Source organism: Grus americana, chromosome 3 (assembly GCF_028858705.1).
Source record: "Grus americana isolate bGruAme1 chromosome 3, bGruAme1.mat, whole genome shotgun sequence".
NCBI classification, from domain to species: domain Eukaryota; kingdom Metazoa; phylum Chordata; class Aves; order Gruiformes; family Gruidae; genus Grus; species Grus americana.
In genome coordinates this window covers 54,341,947-54,365,559 of record NC_072854.1, presented here as the reverse complement: position 1 = coordinate 54,365,559, position 23,613 = coordinate 54,341,947, and the positions used below count along the sequence as shown (strand labels likewise).

General features: G+C 41.1%; 2 protein-coding genes across 4 annotated transcripts; one reads left to right on the top strand and one right to left on the bottom strand.

Moving 5' to 3' along the window:
• Positions 1-20,456, top strand: TRAPPC3L (trafficking protein particle complex subunit 3L). Its single transcript, XM_054820379.1, has 5 exons — positions 1-126; positions 2,844-2,941; positions 5,862-5,961; positions 18,385-18,570; positions 19,598-20,456. Exons 1-5 carry the CDS (start codon positions 85-87, stop codon positions 19,715-19,717), a joined length of 546 nt encoding a protein of 181 aa, XP_054676354.1. The 5' UTR covers positions 1-84; the 3' UTR covers positions 19,718-20,456.
• Positions 13,063-22,205, bottom strand: CALHM5 (calcium homeostasis modulator family member 5). Of its 3 annotated transcripts, none has more exons than XM_054820378.1 (3): positions 21,671-22,205; positions 17,092-17,512; positions 13,063-14,218 (listed from the first exon to the last, which is right to left on the bottom strand). In XM_054820378.1, the coding sequence occupies exons 2-3, from the start codon at positions 17,293-17,295 to the stop codon at positions 13,829-13,831; spliced, it is 594 nt and encodes a 197-aa protein (XP_054676353.1). In that variant the 5' UTR covers positions 17,296-17,512; positions 21,671-22,205; the 3' UTR covers positions 13,063-13,828. The 3 variants fall into 3 exon arrangements, with proteins under 3 accessions (XP_054676353.1, XP_054676352.1, XP_054676351.1); XM_054820377.1 differs by lacking the exon at positions 21,671-22,205 and adding an exon at positions 17,645-18,048; XM_054820376.1 differs by lacking the exon at positions 21,671-22,205 and having other exon boundaries at positions 17,092-18,048.
• Between the last annotated feature and the right edge of the window lie 1,408 nt (positions 22,206-23,613).

The following is a 23,613-nucleotide window of genomic DNA, read 5'->3' as shown; positions in this document are numbered from 1 at the left end:
ACAGCGATTGAGAGAAAACTATGCTGCCTGAAGAAGAAAAGACATAAACCGACAATCAAGTTCGTCCGATGTTACACAAGCAATATGTCTCGACCACCAGGAAGAAAGCAGGAGAACCACAAAATAGTAAGACATTTTTGTAAGGTGTCATTAAAACTGTGCATGGAGTAAGAATAAGCTATTATTATATTGATGTGTTTTATAGAGTCATATTTGCGAATAGCCTGAAAGTACTGAAAGGGTGGGGATGATGCTGCCAGTATGAGAGCAGAGGTGCTGACAGCATTTATGGCTACAGTGGGACCCCCTTGTGAGCTGCCAACAAGCTTCCAGCTATTTAGCAGTGACATGAAAAAGCCTGCCCATAGGACTTAGAGTCTGTTTGAGCAGTAATACTGAGATTTGCTCTAGGAGCCTTGATGTCTCTCCAGCTACCTTGACTATTACATGAAATGATTTTCAGACAGTCCTGCCCTCAACATGAATCCTTGAGGCCAAAACTCTGTTCTTGTTTTGGAGAAAAGAAACTGTGCCGGCCACATCTCTACCCCATGAACAGTTACAGGAAGAGATGGTTCATCTGGGACCTCAGCATACCTGGTACCCACTGTGTGCCTCCTACATGGCAGACCATGTCTCCTTTTGGGGGTGATGTTGCACTAGCAGAGGTCCTTCTTCATCCTCCTAATGTTGTGATGTTTCTATGCCCAGGGAGTGCAGCATCACAGGATCTCAACAGCTGACTCTAAGGCCAAAATCTGATTCTTGGGGAAACAATAGTAAAACTGTAACCGTTGTCTTTGAATGTTGGCTTTGACCATTGATCACATAGCACAGAATTCTATCAAGTAGAAGTTATATAGACCAAAACTTCCTTCTTTTTCTGCACTTCATGTTAATATTCTCCTAAAGCTCCAGCAGTTGTTTTAAATATACCACATGCAAGATTTTCCCAAGAGGCCTTCTTAAACTGCATGGTCACAAAAAGGAGTATTTTTTGCCATTAAAGATACGAGTTATTATCCTTCTTGTTCTCTGGAAGTGGTGTGTCTAAATACGAAAAATTGAGATCGCAAGTTTCCTCAGAATCTCTATCTGTGGTTGAAAATTTCTAACTGTTTAGGAATATTTTACCACAAGTCCAAAAAACCAAAGTGCCGTCATGCAGAAATAAGGCCACAGTGGTTTAAAAAAACCAATAATAGTATTGTGCTTTGAAGAGAATAAGTTGGCATCTAAAAGTATAATTATGACACATGTATCTATGTATACATATATGTAACAAACTGAAGAGAGAGGAAGTTGCTAGTAAGGAAAAGAGAACATAGACAACTGTAGAAGATTGATAACGAGCACAAAGTGACTGTCTCGCTCACTGGGCACGTAACTGCATGGTTTTACTTTATCCCTAGTGCTGAGATTCTGAACAGGCTTAGGAAAGATTGGCACAAAGTTGCTGAGACTGGGATCTGTTCAGAAGCAGAGGTCTAAGTGCTTAGAGAGACTTATGGTCAAAGATAGAAATGCCAGCTAAGTTTTTGTGCCTCTGTGGTTAGATAGTCATTAAATGAAATGCAGAGAGGAGATCTCTGTTCTGTGCTTGGATGGTTCAATTTCACACAAATCTTTCTTCAGGAACGTGGAGCCTTTGGGCTCTCTGGATGGTGAATGGTGATTTTTGCTAGGAACTGGGGCAGTGGAGAAGTTCCAGAAGGCTTTAAGAGAATGTCGTGCCGATTTCTGAAAAGGGGACAGAGGTTTCCACTGAAAAAGAAATAGAAGTATATAATATAATCAAAGTTAATATACAAAAGTTTATGGACAAAACATACTCCAACACATTGCAAGAGTGGCTGATAAATACAATTATGTTGATAGAGTATGCTGAAGTTTGTCTGAGGTATTTGTCTTATTGCAACACAGACTTTTTGCTGAGACTAGAATAATACAGAACCTGTATGACATCCATTTACTCCATTAAAAACTTGTTAGTGAGAATTTGGCAAAGTATGCAATATTATTGTAAACAGGAATTATCACCAAGGTGAGTTTAGGAGATGGTTCCATACTAAAGACTTTGAACGGTGACTTGGTAAAATGGGAACACTGATTAAACTCCAAGCTTTTGATGCAAAGGGAGCAGGAAGAGTTCTTTCCACCAAGCCGTTCTTCCTTTCCTTGTGTGATTTGTTCTATTGTTTTCACTGGTATTCACTATTATTTTTCCATAGGCTATAAATGAAAAGCACCTCTACATGCCACAGGCCTGTAGCACTTCCTTTAATTCCTGTCCAAGAAGTTTAGTGAGAGTCAATTCAGCTGCTACTCCTGCTAAATACAGTCAATTCTGCAGTGCCATGGCGGTGATCTGGCAGGGCAGGGTGGGAAGAAAACTTCCTCCAGATTGGTGCACAGCTTTGTGAAGGAACTGGAATATCAGTGGATATACTATTGTTCCTATTGTAAAAGGACTGACAGCTCATTGCCTTTATTATTCTTCCTGCAACTAGATGCTTATCACTAATCCTGGATGGCATTTGAAAGCATTTATCAATCCAGCATACATATGTGCAGTTAGACGATGCAAGAATGCACCTGAGGAAAGTAGCTATATCCCAAGAAATGGTATTTCTGACAAGCAAAATCCCTGTACAGAGACTCAAGTGATGATCAGTTCCGTTTCTGTCACACTTGATTTGTGGATTTCAGCAATTACATGCCCATGAACAAAAGTTTCTTTATTAATGTGAATGTTATTTTTGCTTGCTTTTAATACAGTAGCAGCTCAGTGGAAAAATTTGATTCTAGTTTGCTTCATTTTCACTTTCCACCTTTTCTGGCAGAGCAGAGAACTTTTTGTACTCACGTATGGGGCTTTGGTAGCCCAGCTGTGCAAGGACTATGAAAAAGATGAAGATGTCAACACCTGTTTAGATAGAATGTAAGTACTGTTTTAAATGTTCAACTTCATTGATACTGCTGTTTGTTCACCTATATGTTACCGTCAGCTTTATGTCTGTTATCTTACGAGTTCCTGCACTCAATCTAGGGGCAGACCGGCCTCTCACCTTTAAAAGACCATGCAGCAATGAGTGTGATAGCACAAATGGTCAATGAGGAACTCATTTTTACATGGATAACCGCTTTGGAAAATGAAGATCCTACGTTTATAGGATCCTGTCATCCTGACTGAGATTCCTAGGCACTATCACAGCAAAAATAATAGCACAGAAAATCAGCAAGAAACAACTTTTGAGCTGGTTAAATACAAAGATCTTTTGCAGAAGAGTAAGGCTTGTGTTTTCAGGCAAAAGGGACATGCAAAATGGATTTACAACAATCACAGTGGACAGAATACCTGACCACTTTACTATTAATCTGAAAGTTTGCAAACAAGCTATAGTCCGATAGCTATCTATGGAAGTGAATAAAAAACCCACATTGATTTGAAAAAAGAAAAATAATTTATTCATAAGCTAAGAAGGGACTATATCCCTCAGATACTTACTTTATATTTACCTCTCAGTCAGCTCTGATGAAAATCATACACTTCAAAAATACACAGGCTTCTTTATGATGCTATGGTAGAAATTATTAAAGGATTGTTTTGGAAGATGTGAAGACATATTTTGCTCCTCGTGTTTTTATTATTATAGCTGTTTCTATAAAATAGTTTTGGTTTTGTCCTGATAAAGACCTGATAAAATAATGACAGATTTCATTAAAGCAACATGACCATCTTTACTTCTGTGAAGAGATGAAAACAGCTCGGCTTCAGGAAGAAACCGTATAGATTAGCAGACCTGTGACAGTTGGGGACAGTATTCTTAGGTCCCTCTCTCTCTATATATATATATGTACATATATAATCTGTAGTGAGAAGGGTGTTTTTCACTGTACAGTTGCCAAATAGCTGCTTGTTAATTTATTATTCATTTGACTTTGCAAATCCAAGGCATAAAAGTCGAAAAGGATCTAAGTAGTCTTGTGTATCACCAATACATACCTTGCTAACTGCTGATGACATATTTACTAACTTTATTGATATTGATACTTGGGCAATAAATAAATATTCCATAGTTTTCTGATGCATGACATACTGCAATTTTAAACTTCACACTGCCAAAACTGCTTTTTGGTCTTGTCATCACAGTAGACATCAGATCACTTTTTGGGTTCTTATCAAAGACGTGGTACAAAATCAGTAAGAAACTCGCATTGAGTTCAGGCTGCCTCACTGAAGGAGTAGGGCCTCTGACAAACAGGCAGAGACTGCCAACATCCACATAAATGGAAAGGAAAAATTCCCTAAGAACATTTCTGAGTTGAGTTCACATTCTTGCATAACATTTGTGTCAACCTCTTTCCCTTTTTCGAAAAATACTTGGAGGCATAGCTGTTTTGCACACTATGTAGTTACTGACCTTTGCTAATGTGTGAGAGCTAGGAATGAATATTTGTTGTATAAAAAATTCCATTAACCTCCATCCTTTTTTATTTCATTTCTCTGAAATTGTAATGTTTTAAATACAAAATTAAGGTGGTGCTGTACCGAAACTATGTATTAACTAGCAGCTTTTGGATTCTTTCTGCAACTAGTAGATGAAGGGAGAGAACATGTTAGAAAAAAGACAAAGAGGGAATTGTGGAGGAAGAGTAAAAAATGAGGTGAAGAGATAAGAGGATAAAGTGAAAGAGATCAGGTGTGAGTCCATTTTGTTTGGGTTTTCCTGGCACCTGAACGGTGCAATTGTCACCGAAATCCGGGAATAAACCTCGTAACACCAATGTAGTGTTAAAAGGCAGGCATTCTTTATTGCAGCGCTGGATGCACGGGGGATAGCTCCACCCAACGTGCATGCCAGGTGATCACCAACACACAGGTTATGTAGGATCAAAACATATATATTCATCGTTTTTCTCAGAAAGGGTAGTCCTATGCTAATCATTTCTTGGAATCCATTTCCATATTCTCCTCCCCGTCACGCATGCTCAGTGATTTGAGTCGGTAGTCCTCAAGGGTCTCTGGTGGTCGTCAGTGGTCTCGCACCTGTGTCTGCTGGATGACCTTCTTCATGCAGGCATGCGCAGTATCCTTGCTGTGGGTGCACCTGTCCATAGCAACTTACTTCATAAGATTAATATCTCCAAACCTATTGTTCAGTTTGGTAGGGACTGTACATGGAACATAGCAGCACTGTACCTTGCCATGGTCAGTGAGCTTCATTACCTATTACCTTGGTTACAAACTAATTATCTCAACCTGATTCTATAGTTTCTGTTTCACGGCCCCTATCCCACGGTTACACAATGAGGGTGCCCAGGATTTGCTGAACTCTGTACCAGCCCAGAGGTGAATGCTGTGACCTGAAGGGGCTGTTGCTTTGGTCTCCTTGACAGAGAGGCTGTGAGATGAACTCTGGGGATCACAGAGGAATGGAGAAAATCCTGTGCTATGTTATCCTATCATATTTTTAGGGACAAAGCAGTATTAATCAGGTGTATTATTTGTATATTATTTATATATTATACTCATATATCTAAAATTAATATTTATTCATATATGTAAATATAAATGTATGTGTAGACAATGTGTATATAAACAACATTCATATCATCCTTGCCAAGAGCGTCGTGCTTAAAGGACTGTTCCTTAAATGACTATATGAACAGCAGTCCCACTGTGCTGCAAAATGTGATAGAAAGAAGAATCTAGACCAGCAAAATCTGTCATCCTCAAAGCCGTTCATTTAGGAACATGCAGCTGTTTTGCTGAGAAAATGCAAGAGGCAGATTAGGGAGATGGTAGGTGGAAAGAAGTTCCCCATTTGGAATGTTAACTTTCTTTGTTTTCTTCTTAGGGGATATGGCATTGGTGTAAGGCTGATTGATGATTTTTTAGCTCGTTCAGCTGTGAAAAAGTGCCGCAGTTATTCTGAAACTGCAGACATGATTGCACAGGTAAATAAGATTTACATTCTCTAGAGCTTCATCGGCTTCAATGGTCTTGGCTTTTCCCTCCTCCTGTATCGGTTACCTACATTTTCTGCTATATCATGATTGTCTTCTCAAACCCCACACATCTCCACAATCACACCCATGCTTCCATTGGGTGAAATACAGCCTTTTCCTTATCTACAATTTCATATCAATTACTAGCTCACAAAGGTTGGCCTTGAGAGGAGACATCAGTTTCTACCTCTGTAGCATAGTGTTACACCAGGCTGGGAAAAAGCCAACATTCAACAGAACGCAAAAAATGTGATGTGTAGTGAGAGAAGAATTTTGCGGATGGTCTCGATAAACCCACAGTGGTAAGTTTACCACAAAGGGTCATCAGAACCACAGAACTGGTTCACATGGGCATTAGTTTTATATCTGAGTTGAGGACAGAGAACATAGAATGGGATAGCACCTGTGAGAGGCTGCCAACCCCTGACCTAAACTGACCTTAAAGTCAGTTGCTGAGCTGAAATAAAAATCTTTCTATTCCTAGTAGCCTATGAGGCATTTTGACATTAGAAGAATTGAAAAGTTTTTTTGTTTGCTGCAGCTTAAGGTGATTTCTTCTACTCTTGCCAGAGAATGAAGTGAACAACAAAAAATGATCTAGTTTTAATGAACTTCAAATCATATATTCCCTCACTTTTTTCTTTTTCTAGGAGCATAAGCCTTAACCATCTCACACAGATCTTAAACTTTGATATTCTTACTCCTGCCATCTGAATCTCCTCAGCATCTCCATAATTATCTTAGATGTCTTTTAACCTTAAAATGGTAATATTAGGAATAAGCTGCAGGTTTTTCTGCAAAAGGAAGACGCAATGGTAGCAGAAAAGAACTGTAAGAAAGTAACAGAAACATTTTCCTCACTACCCACAAATCTAATAATAAAATCAAAAAGATAAAATCAGAGTGGGTACTTTCACTTTCTTTGATGGAAATTTCCCTTTTATTGAGTAGTCTTTCACACTTCTGTCAGACCACAAAGATCTAGAAGGAAATTTAGTGGCAATACACAGGTTCCTCAAGGTGTATCTTTGTCCCCATGGGCAAATCAGATCTCCTGGGGAAGCCCAAAGAAAAATCCATAGGACATCCAGCCACTTTAGACTGCTGAGTCACTGTAAAAGAGGTGGTAGTTCATAGATACTGAGTTAGCTCAGACTACTACCTGTTCAGGTCATGGTGAATGATCCCTTTTATCCTTTATGATTTTCAGCTGTGAAGTGTTGCCAGTGAAGATATGCCTGGCCGTTCCCAATGTGAAAAATGAACCACACTTCATAACAAAGAACTGCTTGCTAGGTAGTCTTTTGTCTTAAGAGAGCATCAGTTAATTGAACTGAGATTCATTTCCATTGGCTCATTTTAGGAGACAAAAATATGCCTGGCATACTTTTTGATTGCTTCAGAATTACCAGCAGCATCAGCTGAATGTGAGCATTATGTTTAACCGCTGACTGCAGAACTGGGAAACGGCAGGCTTTCTGTCCAGTGAGCTAAGGCACCAGTATACGCTGGTTATACAGGAGGATCTTAGTTCAAAGTGTACGTGGATGTTATCAGGTGCTGTGTGAACCTGCTCACATTAACCATATCAGAAATACCTACGTTAGATCTGACTGAAATGGAGGGACAGAAGTTATGTTATCATTCCAAAATGCTTGTCATAGAGGAACTGATGGCTGTCGCAGGATAGAGAAAGGACCTCTTTGCATTTGCTGTTGCTGGCAGGGCTATATAGTGCACATGCGCACAACACACACACATACCGTCATCTGCCAAAGTTTAAAGCAGAAGCGGGTGACATTACTAAAAGCCAGCCAGATCCCATTACCTCATAAAGGAATGGAAACTAAATTTCTTCCCAAAGTAAAGCATATTTTGGAGTGTCAAATGACGATGATGTATAATAAAGTTGCTCCTTTGGAGGAGCTGAGCCGGGGTAGAGGATCCACTGGAGATAGTGAGGACAGCTGAATGAAAACCCTGAGACAAGCAGCATTTCAATCACTGTATTAAAATACACTGTCTCATTAAAAGAATGATACCAGGCTGCGAAATCACATTTTTGTTCACTTTTATGTTCTTCTTCAGATGGTATTTGTACTTAATTTTCTCTGAATTTTCATGTATATGCCAGATACCTGGTTTTCTGGGTCTTGTTCCTAATGATTCTCTTATTTCCAAATGCTTTAATACAGTTAAACCATCATTCTTAAGTACAGGGGATTCAACAACAAAATACAGTGAGAAATTAACCATCAAAGTAAGGAAAAAGACACTATTTCTCTGCAGGTTGTACTTCAAAAGAGACTTACTGAGAGAGATAAAATTACTTGCAAAGATTGGAACAAACTTTAAAGCACACAGTCTCTTGAAAAGACTATTTTTAGCAAACTAAAAGAGCAGTTGTGTAGTAGGAGTATAACCTTTCTGAGGCAAAATGGGATATGGAAAGCATTTTCAGATTTCTTTGGCGAAACATTTTAAAATAGTCCTCAAGCACATTTGTCTGAGGCACATACCAACAAAACATATGTAAAATGACCCAGCAAGTAACTGCAAATACGCTGTTAAAGTTGTTGGTTCAGAATTACACAGCTGTTTACATGATCTCTAACTCTTCAGCAGAAGTGTTCTCAGCCAAGAGAAAGTGCTTAAATACTTAACTGCACTAACTCTTCTGAGGTAGAAATCTGTTTGAGGATGACTGTGTAGAGTAAAACCAGTTAAAAGTTAAAGTAATTAAGGCAGTTAAGCAGTTCAGGTAAACATAGCTGTTACCTGCAGTCCTTTGGAAAGCAAAGAAGTCTGCAAGATCAGGCTGTGGGTGTTCCCCGTGGAAATGGAAAGAGATGAAGTGAAGGAAAAAACATAAAATGAGGAGTACAAAGCCAGCTTGCCATATTAAGAAATAAATACCGGAGGAAAGGTGCCCCTAAGGCAGTGACTGAGGGCTTAAAACTTCCACCACTGGTTCAGACTGCAAAGCCTGAGATTTACTGCTAGCTTATACTGGACTGGAGAAGGGCCAAGTTACGATGAGCCAAAGTGAGTTCTTCTACACTGAGTTCCCATGTTGCTCACTGACTTCTCGTGTTGGTGCTATGACTTTGCATGCTTACAGTCGGGATTGAATAAAAAAAGATAAAATAGGTCATGTAAAAGTAGGCTTTCTGCTCACTGGCAAATTGGGATAAGAAAATGGAAACCAGCTGAGGTCAGTATTAAGAACAAAGCTCAGTTGAAGAAGTAATGTCCAAGACTGGATTCAGAATTTGCATCTGAATATAACTGAGGATTACTTTTGAAATGAGGGTGATAATTTTGCTCTGTAATCCTACAAAATTCCTCCTCACAAGACCCTAACATCATTGACCTGATCAAAAAAGATGCAAAAAATAAAGAGCTTCTGGTTTTAGATCTAATCCTAGAATGATGTTACCTTCTATAGCACAATGTCACCATGCCCCAGGAGGTGTCTGTGTGCTGCAGGTGGGAGCGGCTGGGCCATACCCTCTGGTCCTCAGTGAGCTACTGCTGGCTCACAGGCTCCATAGCTGTCTTAGTACAGTGCTGTGCCTAAGGATGTATCCCTTGCTGGAAAGCAGTGGCTGGAGACATGGGCTTTATTGTAGAAGCTCAGTACCCCGGGAACGCAGCAAACGTACATCTCTGCAGCTGCTTGTAGGGAAGCCCAACCACGTCACCCCCAAGCCCAGAGCTGTAGGACAAGAAATGTGATGCCTCTTCCCATGGGAGGTCCTTCCACACAAGGTGCCTATATATTGATATATGGCCAGTCTGAAAGTCTGACAGAAGCTGGCAGAATTTCGGAAGGTGGTAAATGTTGCTTTTCAGATCTCAGTAGTGAGAAGGAAATGGATACAGCAGGTTGCTGTGCTAAGTGGTAGACAGTAAACTGAAAAATGAAATGCTGCACTGTAAAGAGTAAAGTTTGTGAGTGCATGGAATCAGTAACAGATGGCAAGACCTTTAAAGCATCTTGCTCTTCCCAAACACTGACTGTGGAAAAGTACTAAGAATGAAAACTATGCTAGCAAAAATGTTATTTTGGCTGCCTTTCCCCTTCTAAGCAGATTAAATCTGGTCCTTCATTAATCTTGTTATTATGTCATCTGAAATTATGGTTTCAATTTTTTTAACAGTCTGTACTATCACTTCCTTTGCAACATTACTTATGCATACAATGTTTTGTAGTGAAAAGTCCCCAGTAGTATACAAAGGGACTGATAAGATAGTGGCCTCCTAAATATTTCAGTAATTCTAGACTGTATTTGAGCACCAGCAAAATGTTAATGAATTTTATTGTTGTTGCTTGAGAGAGGTGGGATGCTGGTTGAGACGTTGAAAAAGGGCAGTGGTACATTTTTAATTTTGACTGGACAGATTTCTTGTTTGACATTAAGCAATATATAATCCCATAGAATTATAAGTAACATTTTCAAAAGAAAGATTTTGCTTTATATGGGTGTCATGTTGATGGTGAGCCTATGTACATGTCTAAATAGATATTCTTTTTTCTTCCACTTCATATTGATAGAAATGAGACAGATTTATGGATCCAACTTTCAAACCTGCTCATTCATACTACTTCCCTGTCTTTTGGAGTCACAAAGATTGAAAAGACCTTTATTTTATCCTCTGAAAAGTTGTGTATTGTAGTTTTAAAGGAATTTCTGTCCAGTCATAGCCTGGTTTTTTTTAAAATATGTTCATATCTATTAATTGAATTACTTATCTAGCTACTTATTTTTTTCTGCTGAGACTTTTTTACAATTTTCACTTTATAGCTCTGCAATTTTGCCTTAATTTGGTGCTCCATTGCAAACCAGCTACTGGTTTTGCATAGTTTCCATGCAAGTTCTCTTTTACACAGGAAATTTTTACAATAGAATTTGGACAGATTCATCATACCATAATGCAAAGTACAGCAGAAACTAAATTGAAAGCATATGAGGGCCTAGCACAGTTAATTAGTTTTTGTAACAAAGACTTGAAGTTTGACGGAGCAGCAGACATGTAGCGGAAGAAGAGTTAAGAGAATTTAAATGAGAAAATTGAGTTCTTAAGAGGAGAAGAAATAATAAACTGAGCGAAAAAGCACAGAGAATTGGGCAGAAGTTTCCTGTTTATTTGTGCACTCATATTTTGATGGACATCAGAGTTAACGCAAAAATCTAAATTTTCCAAGAGAAAATGTTGATTCTGCTGTTTGGGGTTTTTTTTCCAGTTTGTTTTGGATAGTGTAGACAATAGTCTTTGCCTCTTTCTGAGCTGCCATGGCAGCTGCTGAACTTTAATTCAGGGACAACATTGATACAAAACAGTTTTTATGATAGCTGCTTGAAGAACAGAGTTAAACTTGCCAAAACCAGATTCCAGTTAAAAACAGAGGGTCAAGCTGGGTTTTATTTTTGTCTATTTTTCTAGAACTATTCCAGTATCCACACAGCAATTGCATTCAATCACAGGCATTTTGGTAAGACAGCACCGTTAGAGTAACACAGCCCTGGGAGCGAGGGTCAGTGAGAGACTCAGGCTCCAGCCAGGCTTACGTGTTCAGCACCTGCTCTTGGAGATGGAGGCACTCTCGACATGAGTTACCTGTGAACACAAGGTAGGGTAAGGACAGGAGAATCCACCTTGGTTTTGCCCCTCCACAATAAAGGAGAAGGCCAGGCTGGGAAGCATTCCTCTTTCAGATGGTCCTGGTTACTCGGGTGCAAAGCTTTGAGCTGTCTCCTGAGGAAAAAAGGGTACCAAAAGCCCAAAGCAGGATCCCTCCCACCCTTCCCTCTACCAACTATGCTTTTGCCTCTGTGTCCCAGCCCTTATATCACAGTCGAGACCTCATCCTTACATCAACCCACTTGTTTCCCATATTCCTTGTTTAGCTCTTTATCCTACTGAGTCCCCTCCCCTTTGCATCCCTACTTGCTTTGGTGTTCTGTGATACCAGTGCGGAAGGAGATGGAAAGCTGGTTTTGGGAAGTTTGGCCCAGGCAGCGGGGACATCCTGTTAGGTGATGTCTCCTCTCCTCTTGCATGTAGGGAGGGGGTGAGATGGGGCTGGGCAGTAGATGTTGGGGCATCTCTCATAAAGAAAGAGAAAAGCAGACAAATGGGAAGGGACATGGACCCTTAAATTAGATAGTTGCTATACCAGGAGAGAAGCCCGGGGAGAAAAATGCATATGCACCAGGCATGGTGTCAGACATGCCTGCTGTTATGATTTTCATTTTGGCAGCGTTGCCTCTGTGCTTTCAGCTGCAGCAGGTACATTTAGGCATATAACATGTCGTAAGTCTGCTGCAAAGTGGGTCAGCTAGGATAAAAGCTTTAAAACATTTGCTTAAAGACCACAAGTTCTTCAAAAACACACAGAAAATTCTAAGCAGTGGGATTAGCTCTTGGATTTTATTTTAAAAAAAGAGTAAATGCAGATAGATGTTTTTTTCTGCTGACGAAGTGCAGTATGAGAACAGCTGGGCAGAGCACCCTGGTTTGTTGATAAGAGCCTGATTCAAGCAGAGCAAAAATATGATGCTTTGCAGACTCAGGGAGACTGGCAGTAAAATGCTGCAAAAAGCCTGCCCAGTCACCCCAGGAAAAGAAACTTGGCAGAAACTTTGTTCTCCTTTTGTACAGTGTTTGCAAAGGCTCTGGACACCCTGTGTGAGCGCCACGTGCTGAATTCCAAGTGGGTGAGGTAAAGCATAGGGCTGTGGGGTGAAACGCATTTGTCAGAAGCAGTGATTGTGCAGTCGCCTCACCTGTGTTGCCTGCTGGTTCCTCTTGCTCCAGACACTGTTTCCTAAGATATTCAGAAAAATGAATTCCTTGTCTTAAAATGTGGAATTTTCTTCCAGGCCCTCTGTCATACACTGGCTGCAGGCCCAGTACAAACAATATTACACAGCTCTACAGGCTTCACCCAGTGCCCAGAACGCACTCAAAACAGGAGCTTTATACCCATACAAAGGGAAATTCTCAGTGGGAGAAAATAACACCAAGTACTCTATGGAGGCAAAATATCAGTGATGCATTTCATTATTGTAACAAAGCACTAACAACATATTATGTTTCAAAATAGCATGTTATTTTTTAACAAAAACACAAAACTGCTGAACCATTTGGTAATTTCAAGTTCTTGGTACCCTACACTTTGGCTGTAAGATTTGTCTGAAAAATTACCTGGCACCTCACTGTGCCCCATGTCCCAGGCAGATATCTCAGGGCCTAGAAGACCAGGGCTGATCACTGTGACCATCTGTTGCATTCTAGGTGCAACAAGAGTCCAAAGACACTGAGATGCCTTGAGTGACCACTGGTGCCTCACAACAATGCTGTACCTGCAAACGGCCTGGAAATGAGCTGGAAGCAAAACCTTTCCTTTCTGTGGGCTGTCAGAAAGCCACACACATCTTCTGTTATTATATTCACATCTTTTAGATGGTGTTACTTTATGATCGTCTCTTGATTTACATAGGATGAGCATACTGTAGTGCCTTTTACATAAGGTATTGTTAAAACCCTCTTGTAGAAGTCATTATTCATCTCTTTTTGCTGTCAGCTCTTGATCCAGAGCCAGCGAGCATGAACCCTCAATGCCATGGAGGACTGCAGGCTTTCCACTGACGTAGGAAAATAATTTCATTCCATCCTTCTGGAGCAAATTTGTAACTAGGAGGGAACATGATGAAGAAGAAAGAGGCCATTGTGAAAAAAATATAGAGATGGAACCAGCTAGAAGTATGCTATATTAGCAAGATATAAAAAAGCTGAAAATATATTTGATCTAGGGTATTTCCCTTCTGTCTGCAAAGTCCAGTATTGTCTCTCTTTCCTCATTGATTTCTTTCTGGCCTTCTTCAACTAGCTTGTGAATTGTGCTATAATGCTGTTTGCTGCTGCTGAAAGAGTAGAGCTGGGAAGCATCTTCCCATGCCTGAAAAGCTGGCAGGGGAATTGTTTCTGGTTCCTTGTTCTCAAAAAAGCACTTCAGGTTTCGCTCGCTCAGCTTGCTGGCGTACAGCTGGAAAATCTGCTCCAGTTGCTCCTTCTCCTTCTCCGTGTACACCCTCCAGAACATCAGCTGGAGGTGGCTGACTTTTGACTGGCAGCTGGCACAGCAAGTGGTTAGCAGGGAGAGAAGAGCCGTGGTAACTATCACGCACCAGCCTAAAATCTGGGAAAACAAAAGAAATTAGTTTCAGGTTAGGAAGGGCCAAGTGAAAATGTTACTTAAATCAAGAGCATCCAACAGAGCAACCACTGTTTGTACGGAGGGCCTGCTGCTCCTCTTGGAACCCCACTGCGGGCGTCTCATCCCGGTTTGCATTCGGTGCCTGGCATTAATGTTAATAGGACGTCCATATGGGGACCAAGGGGAAGCAGAAGACCTCAGGACTGAGGCTTCTCAGTAGTGCTCATTTTGATGTCTCTCTCTCAGGAAGGCAAAAGTTGGTTGATTTTTACAGTGGAAGGTAAAATCCTCAAGAAAAGTTGGCTTGTACTAGAGTCTGGCTGCCTCCCCCTTCTGTTTTATAACAAAGGGAACAGGGGTAACAAGAGCTGAAGAGATGTGTCTGGCACAACTGCAATTCAGGTGCAGGGACAGACGATCTTGAATCAGACTCAACTACAAGACCACGTATGAAGAAAAATCTAAGATAAGTCTAAATGATCGATCAAATCATGTCATGGCTGAATAGTGCTATACAGAAAACAGAGTGGACCTGAGAGCAGGAGTAGTGTCTGGGTAATTTAGAGAGGACATCGATGAGAGTTTATTGCAAAACTATAACTATCTGGCACATAGTGTATTAGAATTGCTCACTGAATTCTGTCACACAAAGGGAAAAGTGTATAGGGAGAATAAAATATCGCAATCACTAGATAGTAAATGGTTGTCCATCTCCTGAAAGCATTAAATAAAATTACCCAGCAAAAATTAGGATTAAGACACAATTCTGAATTGTGACAAACTGCAAAAGCAAAAAGAGTAAGTAACTTTTGTCCTAGATCAACCTTTTAAACTGTGACCATTTTTAGATGTCATTTTTTCAGACTTCAATTTTTAAAAAACCAAACAACTAGAACTGTTGTAGCATTAATTAGCTAACAAGAATATAAAAGGTAGTCTTAAATTTAAAAAGCTTCCCCCAAATTGTTGTACCAGGTGGTTCACTGAAATCTAAGCTATTCTTGTGAACTGTTTTTGACTTTGATGAATCAGCCCTTTGTAGTGGAAAATCATTTTTATGCCAAAACTGGTTTAAAATTATCTTCTTGCCCAATCCTGTGAGAATGCTCGGAGGAGAGGGCATGAGAAAGGAGAAATGGCGTGTGCATTGGCAGGTCAGTGTTGGCACTGGAATAGAGCCCAATTCATCTACACACTGATTAGAAATAGTTGCTGTATTTTCAGAGAACTTTGTTTTTGCTGAAATATGCTTTTCCAGCATCATTCAACTTTTTTTTGTAGCAACTTCAGAGTTTGACAAAATTCTGTTAGGAACATATTAAAGGAAAGAGCTGCTTCCAGGGCAAAGGGTGGAAAAATGTGCTTGAAATTTGTTATCGTGGGATGTTCTGCTTTAAGGAGAGCAGAGGTGTGAACACGATTTTTTCAGGCCTAGTGCCACTGGCCTAGCCAGTAGTTTTACCCACCTACTCTACTGCAATGTGTAACATTTGAAAAAAAAAAAAAAAAAAAAGAAAAATTTGTTTTCAACCAGTGAAACAAATTCCAGTGTGGAACAAATCTTCTAGGTTTGAGAGACCCATATGAACTGGAGCTGATTTCCCATGCTTTAACAATGATGATATGGAGAGCTGCGACCTTTCTCATGTGAACTCTTGCACTGATGGTAAAAAAATAACCACCAATAAAAATCTATATTTAGCTGAGGGAATATAACAAGTTTCCTCGGGGAAATAAGTGAAACAGAGAAGCTCGACAAACAATTACTCGTAGGGACTGGTATGGAAGAATAGCTTCGCATTCCTTTATTTTTCCACTTTGTACTGACTGATGATTTCTATGGGTATTTGGGAAACTGCTCATTTTAGCAGCTTTTCACTTTCTTGCAGCTTGGAGAATGAACCCGTGTATTCTCATGCTATAAACTGAGTCACTGGTCTTTCGCTGTTCCCTATACATACAACTTACAGTCTTAAGCACTATTTGTTATTTCTTTCTAAAATTCTCAAATAAATTGCTTTGTCTGTAGCGCAGGATTTGTCTGCATTCCACTCCTATTTGCATGAGGACTTGAAAGTAAGCCCGGCTCTTGGGGTGGAAATGGTCCCATATGGATACAATTGTCTGACAAAAACTTGCTGGCTCCACAGAGCGTTTTTCCTTCCTGCTGACAGTTATCTTTCCATCTTTCCTTTTTTTCTTCCCCCCCCCTCCCCGTTTTGATTTTTTGTCTCTGAATTTATTTACACTACAAGGCAGCAAGCAGAACTGTATCACACAAATATTGTAAAATCTAATACAATTTCAGCTTTGCATGTTCTGCTTGTTTTATTTTAGTGTTTCTTCCTTCCAAGGAGGACAAAAACATGCTCTCATCTGGCATCATGAACATGAGGAAGGCAAACAGAAACATATTATGTAAGCAGTCACAAATCCGTCACAAAGCTTATTTTCCACTATTTTTCTGCCGTTAGTGACCTAAGATTTCATTACAGTATGATGATGGTATAAAGTAGAAGAGTGTCGTATGGATTTTTTTAGTAAGACAGACCTCTTTAATGGGGTTACATTTGTTAATTCAGCATCCTAAACAATCTGGTAGTTTTTTACTCTTTAGAACAATCTTCATCCAGGAAGAAAGCTTTAAGTTATCCTGTCTTATTGATCCTGCCGTTAGTGGGACCCCCCAGGAAGCTCAAACTGAACTAAAAGATGACTTGTTTGTATTTTATAAGGCAGCATCATGCCAAAACTTTGTTTATGTGAAACCAATGGGTTTATCATCTTAGCATTTGCCACAGGTAAATCGCAGCAGCCGTGCAAACTGTATAATGCTCTTTATTTTTTTTTCTTACCTGGGACTGTGCTTGAAGAGTTCGTTTCAGTTCGTCACTCTCTGAAAAGGGCAAGGAGCTTTTGTCACAGGCTACCTTGTGTAGCTCTTCAAAGCACTTTGCAGATTTGTTGCGGCAAACTGCCTGTAAGTAGGCAGGATTTTTCAAGCCACTCATGGCACATTCATAAAAAGTCCCGTTGAGCAAAGCCACAGAAAGCCACATCACTGGGGCTACCAGAGCATTTAAAGTGATTTGTCCAAAGATGTAAAAGAAATGGCAGATATTCCCTCTGGGGAATATTTTTCTGGGATTCACCCAGCAGCCTGTAAAGAGTTTCCAGGTCTTGCTGTTCAAGAAATATCCAATAACTAGCAAAACAAAAGCTGGGGAGAAGAGAAACACCAAACCATACCTGAAGTTTTCATTGCTGCAGGGGCATCTGAAAGCAACAAGAGAAAACACACGTTCACCTCCCATTGTCAGCAGCGCCATGAAACTGTAACCTATAGCGGTTTTCTGGTTCATAAAGAATTTCAGGATTGTTTGGAAACCATCCATGTTTGATACTCACTACAGAGGTAAAAATCAAGATACTTTTATCTTCAGTCGTAGCAGTCTGTAGTGGTGTAGGAGGGGAGAGCTCTCCAGAGGAGGGACAGCCTGCTGCTAGCCTGCCTGCGTGTGCGCTGTCTAGATAACGCCGTGATGTCACTGTCTGGAGAAACGTGCTCACAAGGCACCCCTCCACTAGCAGAGCAGATGTTGCACATTTACAGTAACATTCATGGGTAGCAGAAGGAATGCAAGCGATGCTCTGTATAATCAAATAAGTTTGCAGTCTTGGCAGTCTTATTCTTGGTGGGTTGCTGGGGTTTTGTGACTGCAGATGGAGATCAGAGTAAAAACACACACTCGCCAGTTGCAGGAGTTCCTGAGTTGTGATTAGCAAAGCTGCCGGCAACGTAGTGAAGGACCTAATATAGACACTAATGGTCCCAAGGGAGTGTGACATGACTGAAAGCAGACGAGTGGTAACAGTAAAACCACTTTGTATGGGGTTGTAAATGTAGGAACATCAAAGACAGAATAAGCAGCCTTCTGCTGTACCTCCCTGGAGTATCACATTGCTCCAGATTTGCGTCTCTGGCTCAAGCTGATCACCAAAGAGACAAACCTAGTTTGTTTTCCAGCCTGTCTCACCCTTCCCCCTATTTTCCTGGCATAAAGCTGTCTACAGGATGTTGCATCCTAAAGTTTGCCCTCTGATTTGCACGCAACAAGCTGAAGCGGAAGAGTTTCATCCTTTTGCAGGTTGCTTTCAAGATGTACCTTGGGGTCACCCCTAGTGTGAGCTGCAGCAGTGCCGCAGGAAATGAATTCTCCTTAATCCTGGACAAAAACCCACTAGTGGACTTTGTGGAGGAGCTGCCAGCAGAACGAGCATCGCTTTGCTACTGTAACCTCCTCTGTGGGGTGATTCGAGGTGCCTTGGAAATGGTAAGGAAGTGTATATCTGTTTTCTCCATTCTTTGTCAATATGCAGAGGCACAGGAAAGCAAAACCACTTGCTCAGGTAAATGAAGGAAATTTAGTAGTGTTTAATCTCTCTCTCAGATTAAATGTCTATATCTCAATAAAAGAGGGCCAGACTGATCCTGGATCCTGAGGCAGAGCAGCACAGGGGTTCGCTCACCTCCCTGCCTGGCTCTTCTGTGGCGGACTCAGGTGCAAAAGCCAGGTGGGACCGGGGAGCCAGCTAACATGTAACGTGCAGAGCCAGCGGGCACGCTGGACTCCTCTGCTGCTCCTTCAGCCTATCTCGTTTCCCTGCATAGGTATAACCAGTAATAGCCATCCCTGATTCTTTCCAAATACACGACGATAAATAATATTCTCAGGTTACCGCAGCGCCTGCTGAAAGGGAGAACAAAGTGTGGATGAGTATAATGTTAAACCCAAAGCATCAGAAGTGTATCAGATAGCAATTTTGTTCTTAAATTTAACACCTTTACAAAATCATACACAAAGAGCATCACCTGAAAGTCTCTGAGTTGTAAAGCCTCTGTGCTGTTTTCTGGAAGAAAACTTTTGGGCTGCTTTATGTTTCTGTCAATATCTAATTTGTCATGTATTTCAAGAAAACAAAAGCTGTACGAGTATTATGTATGTACGTCAGGCTCAGAATTATAGTATCTAAGACTAATTAAAAGTATTATATCATAAGTATTAGTATGTGACCAGGAAATTTTGTGATCACAAAAGTACACAATTTAGGTTCTTGGAAGAAAGCAAAGCGCTGGAATGAAGGGTAATGTATGCTATAAATTCCAGTGTGTATATAAACTTCCTTTTCATTTACTTAGTTGGGAAAGATATTTTAAAACAATCTGGCAATCTGTTTCTTATGAAACCTGAGAAAGGGGGTCCCCTTGTGGTAAGAGAGAGAGAAAAAGCTTGTTATACTGGAGGAAGAGGAAAAAATGGACGTTTTTTTGCTTTACTGATCAGACCTGATTCTTTCTAGGTTCACTTAGCAGCAGAAGTTACCTTCCTCCAGGACAGGCTGAAGGGCGATTCTGTGACAGAAATAGGAATTACGTTTTTAAGGAAGGCTGAAGACAGAAGGCACAAAAGAAATAAATGAAAGAAATACTGGGAGGAACCCTTGCTGAGGGATATTTTGCGCCTTTTGTTTCTGAAGGAGACATGCAGGGTGAAAATGGCTTCCCTCAGCCAGCTGCACCAGTCATACATTTAACAGGTGAAGAGAGCTGAGCAGCAAACAGGAGGGGCAGAGCAGGGGGAGAGCAATGTTAATCGTCATGACACAGATATCGATATCAAAGATGAAAATGGCCTGCCCTTTCTTCTCACATAACCATGCTCTTCAGCTCAATGAAAGTTTTATCTTGGTATTTAGTGCATGCTGGATGCAAAATACTCATTTGGACACCAACTGTTTTCAGCTAAACGTGACCACCTTTTCCCATTTTGTTTGTTGGTAATGTTTGAAAGCATGGTTGCTAAGAGATGCTTTATTTCCCTGGCTGTTGGTCGTTAGGAATAATGAATTCATTCGCTGTGCCTGCTGTATGCAGCATCTTGCTGTCAGCTGCCGGGTTAGATGTGTAACAGTTTGCACACCAGACATCCTGCTTCCTTTGAAACTAGAGAGGGATGCATCTTCACTGATGGCAGGAGCAGGTTTGTTATGGCTCTTTCAGGCCCCAAATGCAGTTTTGCTGGCATGCCTGTTCAGCCCCTTGCATCTGATGACCCCAGCAATGCTTGTGTTGCTTCAAGCTATGGGTCCTTTCACGTCTGTCTGCTCTTCAAGAGCACTGACCTTATGACCACACTGAACAAAGCATGGCATATTTAATGTGTAGTCACTGTGGATCTGTACTTCACCTAAGGAAACTTGAATAAAAATTCAGAGATTGCCACACAACCGGTTTGCTGGTCCTTGTGTCTCTTCTTACCTGACCTTCATCACCAGGCGTTGAACATCTTCCACATGGCAGTGGACTTCTGTTACACAACATGACTGAGAAGTACAGAAATAGCAGCCTCACAGAGACCCGAGTTACAGGAAAGGTTTAATGTTGTCCAGCATAACACAAGATACCTGGGTAAGAGTGGGACAAAATCCCAAATCCCAGGTCTCAAATCCTAGTGCAGTACCCTACCCACAAAGCCAGCTCACCTTCTTCTCACCAAAGCACTCCTTTTAATCTGAAATATAAACCCTCAGTTCAATTCAGTGAAGCCCAGAGTGAACTCCGATTTTATCACTGTGATTTGTACCCTTATCTGCTATTTTTCCCTCAGTCTGTTTACCTCTTAATTCTGCTGAGTGAGGGGCACCTCATACCTTGGGGTTCACTCCCACCAGAGCTGTACAATCCACACAATAATCTTTCTCTCTTGGCTTGTCTTAATTGTGAGGTACAATGGTGGCGTAGTGTAATGGAGCTTTAAGAGAACAACTTGTACGGAACAAAAACTGAGCTATTCATTACCCAGCCTTGGGCTCAGCCCAGCATGGTGTTGTTACCTGCTACAATAAAGAGTTACAACATGGAACAACGCTTTACACCCAGTAACAAGTTTCCCTGCTCTTTTTTTTTTTTTTTTACAGGGCTGAAAAGTCTTGTGGAGTTTGCCTGATTTTGAGCCCTCGGTGGGGTTTTTGGTGGTTATGCCTACCTCGCTGAGATGTGGCAACTTTGGCTGACTGCAAAAAGGCTTTTTACAAGGCAATGGCCATTTTTCCTTTTTCCAGCAACATCCTACCAAATATTCTCTTCTCTTATTATCTTGACAGTGAATAACCTGTACTGTCCTTATTTTGTAAGATACAATTCTCTTACTTAAACCTCTGTTGCATTAGACTTACACACAAGTGTGTGTGCACGCACACGCCTATGGTAACATTTTCTGTCAAGGTCTGCACCAGCTAAAAAGTGTCAGTCACCACACTGCAGCGACACGGCGGCTGACTCCTGTGTATTCAAGGCCTCTTAAAGAGTTTCTGCCTGCACACATTAGCTAGCAAAGTCGGGGCTGGATGTTACAACATTTTTAAAGCAAGTACCATTATTGTCATCCTGGGGCCTTTGCAGTTTTGCCACACTGGCTTTGGTGTGGCCAAGGCTTCCTCCCCTTCCTTCAGTGCCAAACACTTGCAGTGATGCTCCGTGTAGGACATTAAAGCCATTTCTTCAGGTTTCAGTATTTCAGAATAAACAGCTCAAGGAAATGTTTACTTCTGCTCAAACATGGTAAGTTTTGAAGGGTCAGTTTCTACTGTGCAAATGAACATATAGCAGAAATGTCTGAGCCAGTCAGGGCAGCACAGATAAAAGATCAAGCCAAGAGGTGACATGAGAGTGCAGACTAGGCTGGGTGCTAGTTCATACTCATGTTGTATTCTGCTTGTACATCTGGTCCTGCAGCAATCACTCCTCTCAGCTTGGCTCTGTGCTGGGCAGATGTGCTCGATGCACACGCGTTTTGCTGCTAGTGGTTTTTGTATTTTCTTCCTATACTGGATCACCTTGTCCATTGTATTCTAAAGATGAAGTAAATAAATGTTAGGTAGAAAAAAGGTAATAAAAAATAGAAAAAATAGTGACCCACACTACTGACCATGCCTTGCTGATATTAGCTACCCTATGCGCATACAATTTTTGCTTGTCTCGCTTGGTAGCATATTCATAGAATTATAGAACCACAGAATGGTTTGGGTTGGAAGGGACCTTAAAGATCATCTAGTTCCAACCCCCCTGCTGCGGGCAGGGACACCCTCCACTAGACCACGTTGCCCAAAGCCTCACCAACCTGGGCTTCAACACTTCCAGGGATGGGGCCTCTACAACCTCTCTGGGCAACCTGTTCCAGTACCTCACCACCCTCACAGTAAAGAATTTCTTTCTAACACCTAATCTAAATCGACCCTCCTTCAGCTTAAACCCATTACCCCTTGTCCTGTCACTCCACTCCCTGATAAACAGTCCCTCACCATCTTTTCTGTAGGCCCCTTCAGGTACTGGAAGGCCGCAATTAGATCTCCCTGGAGCCTTCTCTTCTCCAGGCTGAACAACCCCAACTCTCTCAGCCTGTCCTCACAGGAGAGGTGCTCCAGCCCTCTGATCAGCTTCGTGGCCCTCCTCTGGAGTCTCTCCAACAGCTCCATGTCTCTCCTGTACTGGGGCCCCCAGAGCTGGATGCAGTACTCCAGGTGGGGTCTCACAAGAGCGGAGTAGAGGGGCAGGATCACCTCCCTCGACCTGCTGGTCACGGAAGTGTTCCTCAGTGCTTTGTTTTGGTGTACACCCTTCTTTTGAAGGTGGTTAATGGAGCACTCACAGGTGTGCTGAAACTTCTCTGTGAAATTTCTTTTGCTATAAATGTAATTACATACAGAAGATATGAGTGTTACATAAAGGTGAGGAAAATCAAAACTCAAACATGACTGCATACAAAAACAGTAAATAAATATCTGCTTCTATCCTTATACATAGATATAATTTCTTTCCTTCCCCCAAAGTCACTTCATCTATGAAAAACAGACTGCCATCACTGCCAACAAGCTTGAAGCCTTTGCTCATTGATTTTAATTAGACGTGCCAGCTCTGTGTCTTCCCTGAAGAAGCTTTGGTAATGAGACCCTGGCAGTTGCGACCATGAATGGAAAGTGGCAAAAGTCCACCCAGATCCAGCTGAGGAGATTAACATGAATTCTGAGGGTGTTTTCACTGCAGCTTCTAATCATGGAATGAAGTAAGGCATGGCTTGTTCCTGGAAGCTTTCAGTCTATCCTGGATTATTTTATTGTATCTGTAAGGTAAAGCCTGGCCCCACTGCATCAAGGAACATTTTGGCATTGATCGCAATGGCGCCAGGACATTGTTTCCTTCCCATTTTTAACATTCCAGAGTAGATTTATCTTTCTCTAGACATCAATGAACAAATCAAGTCTTTAATATGAGAGATAAAATGGAACATTTTTAACTGAACCCTGCTTCCTGGAGGCAC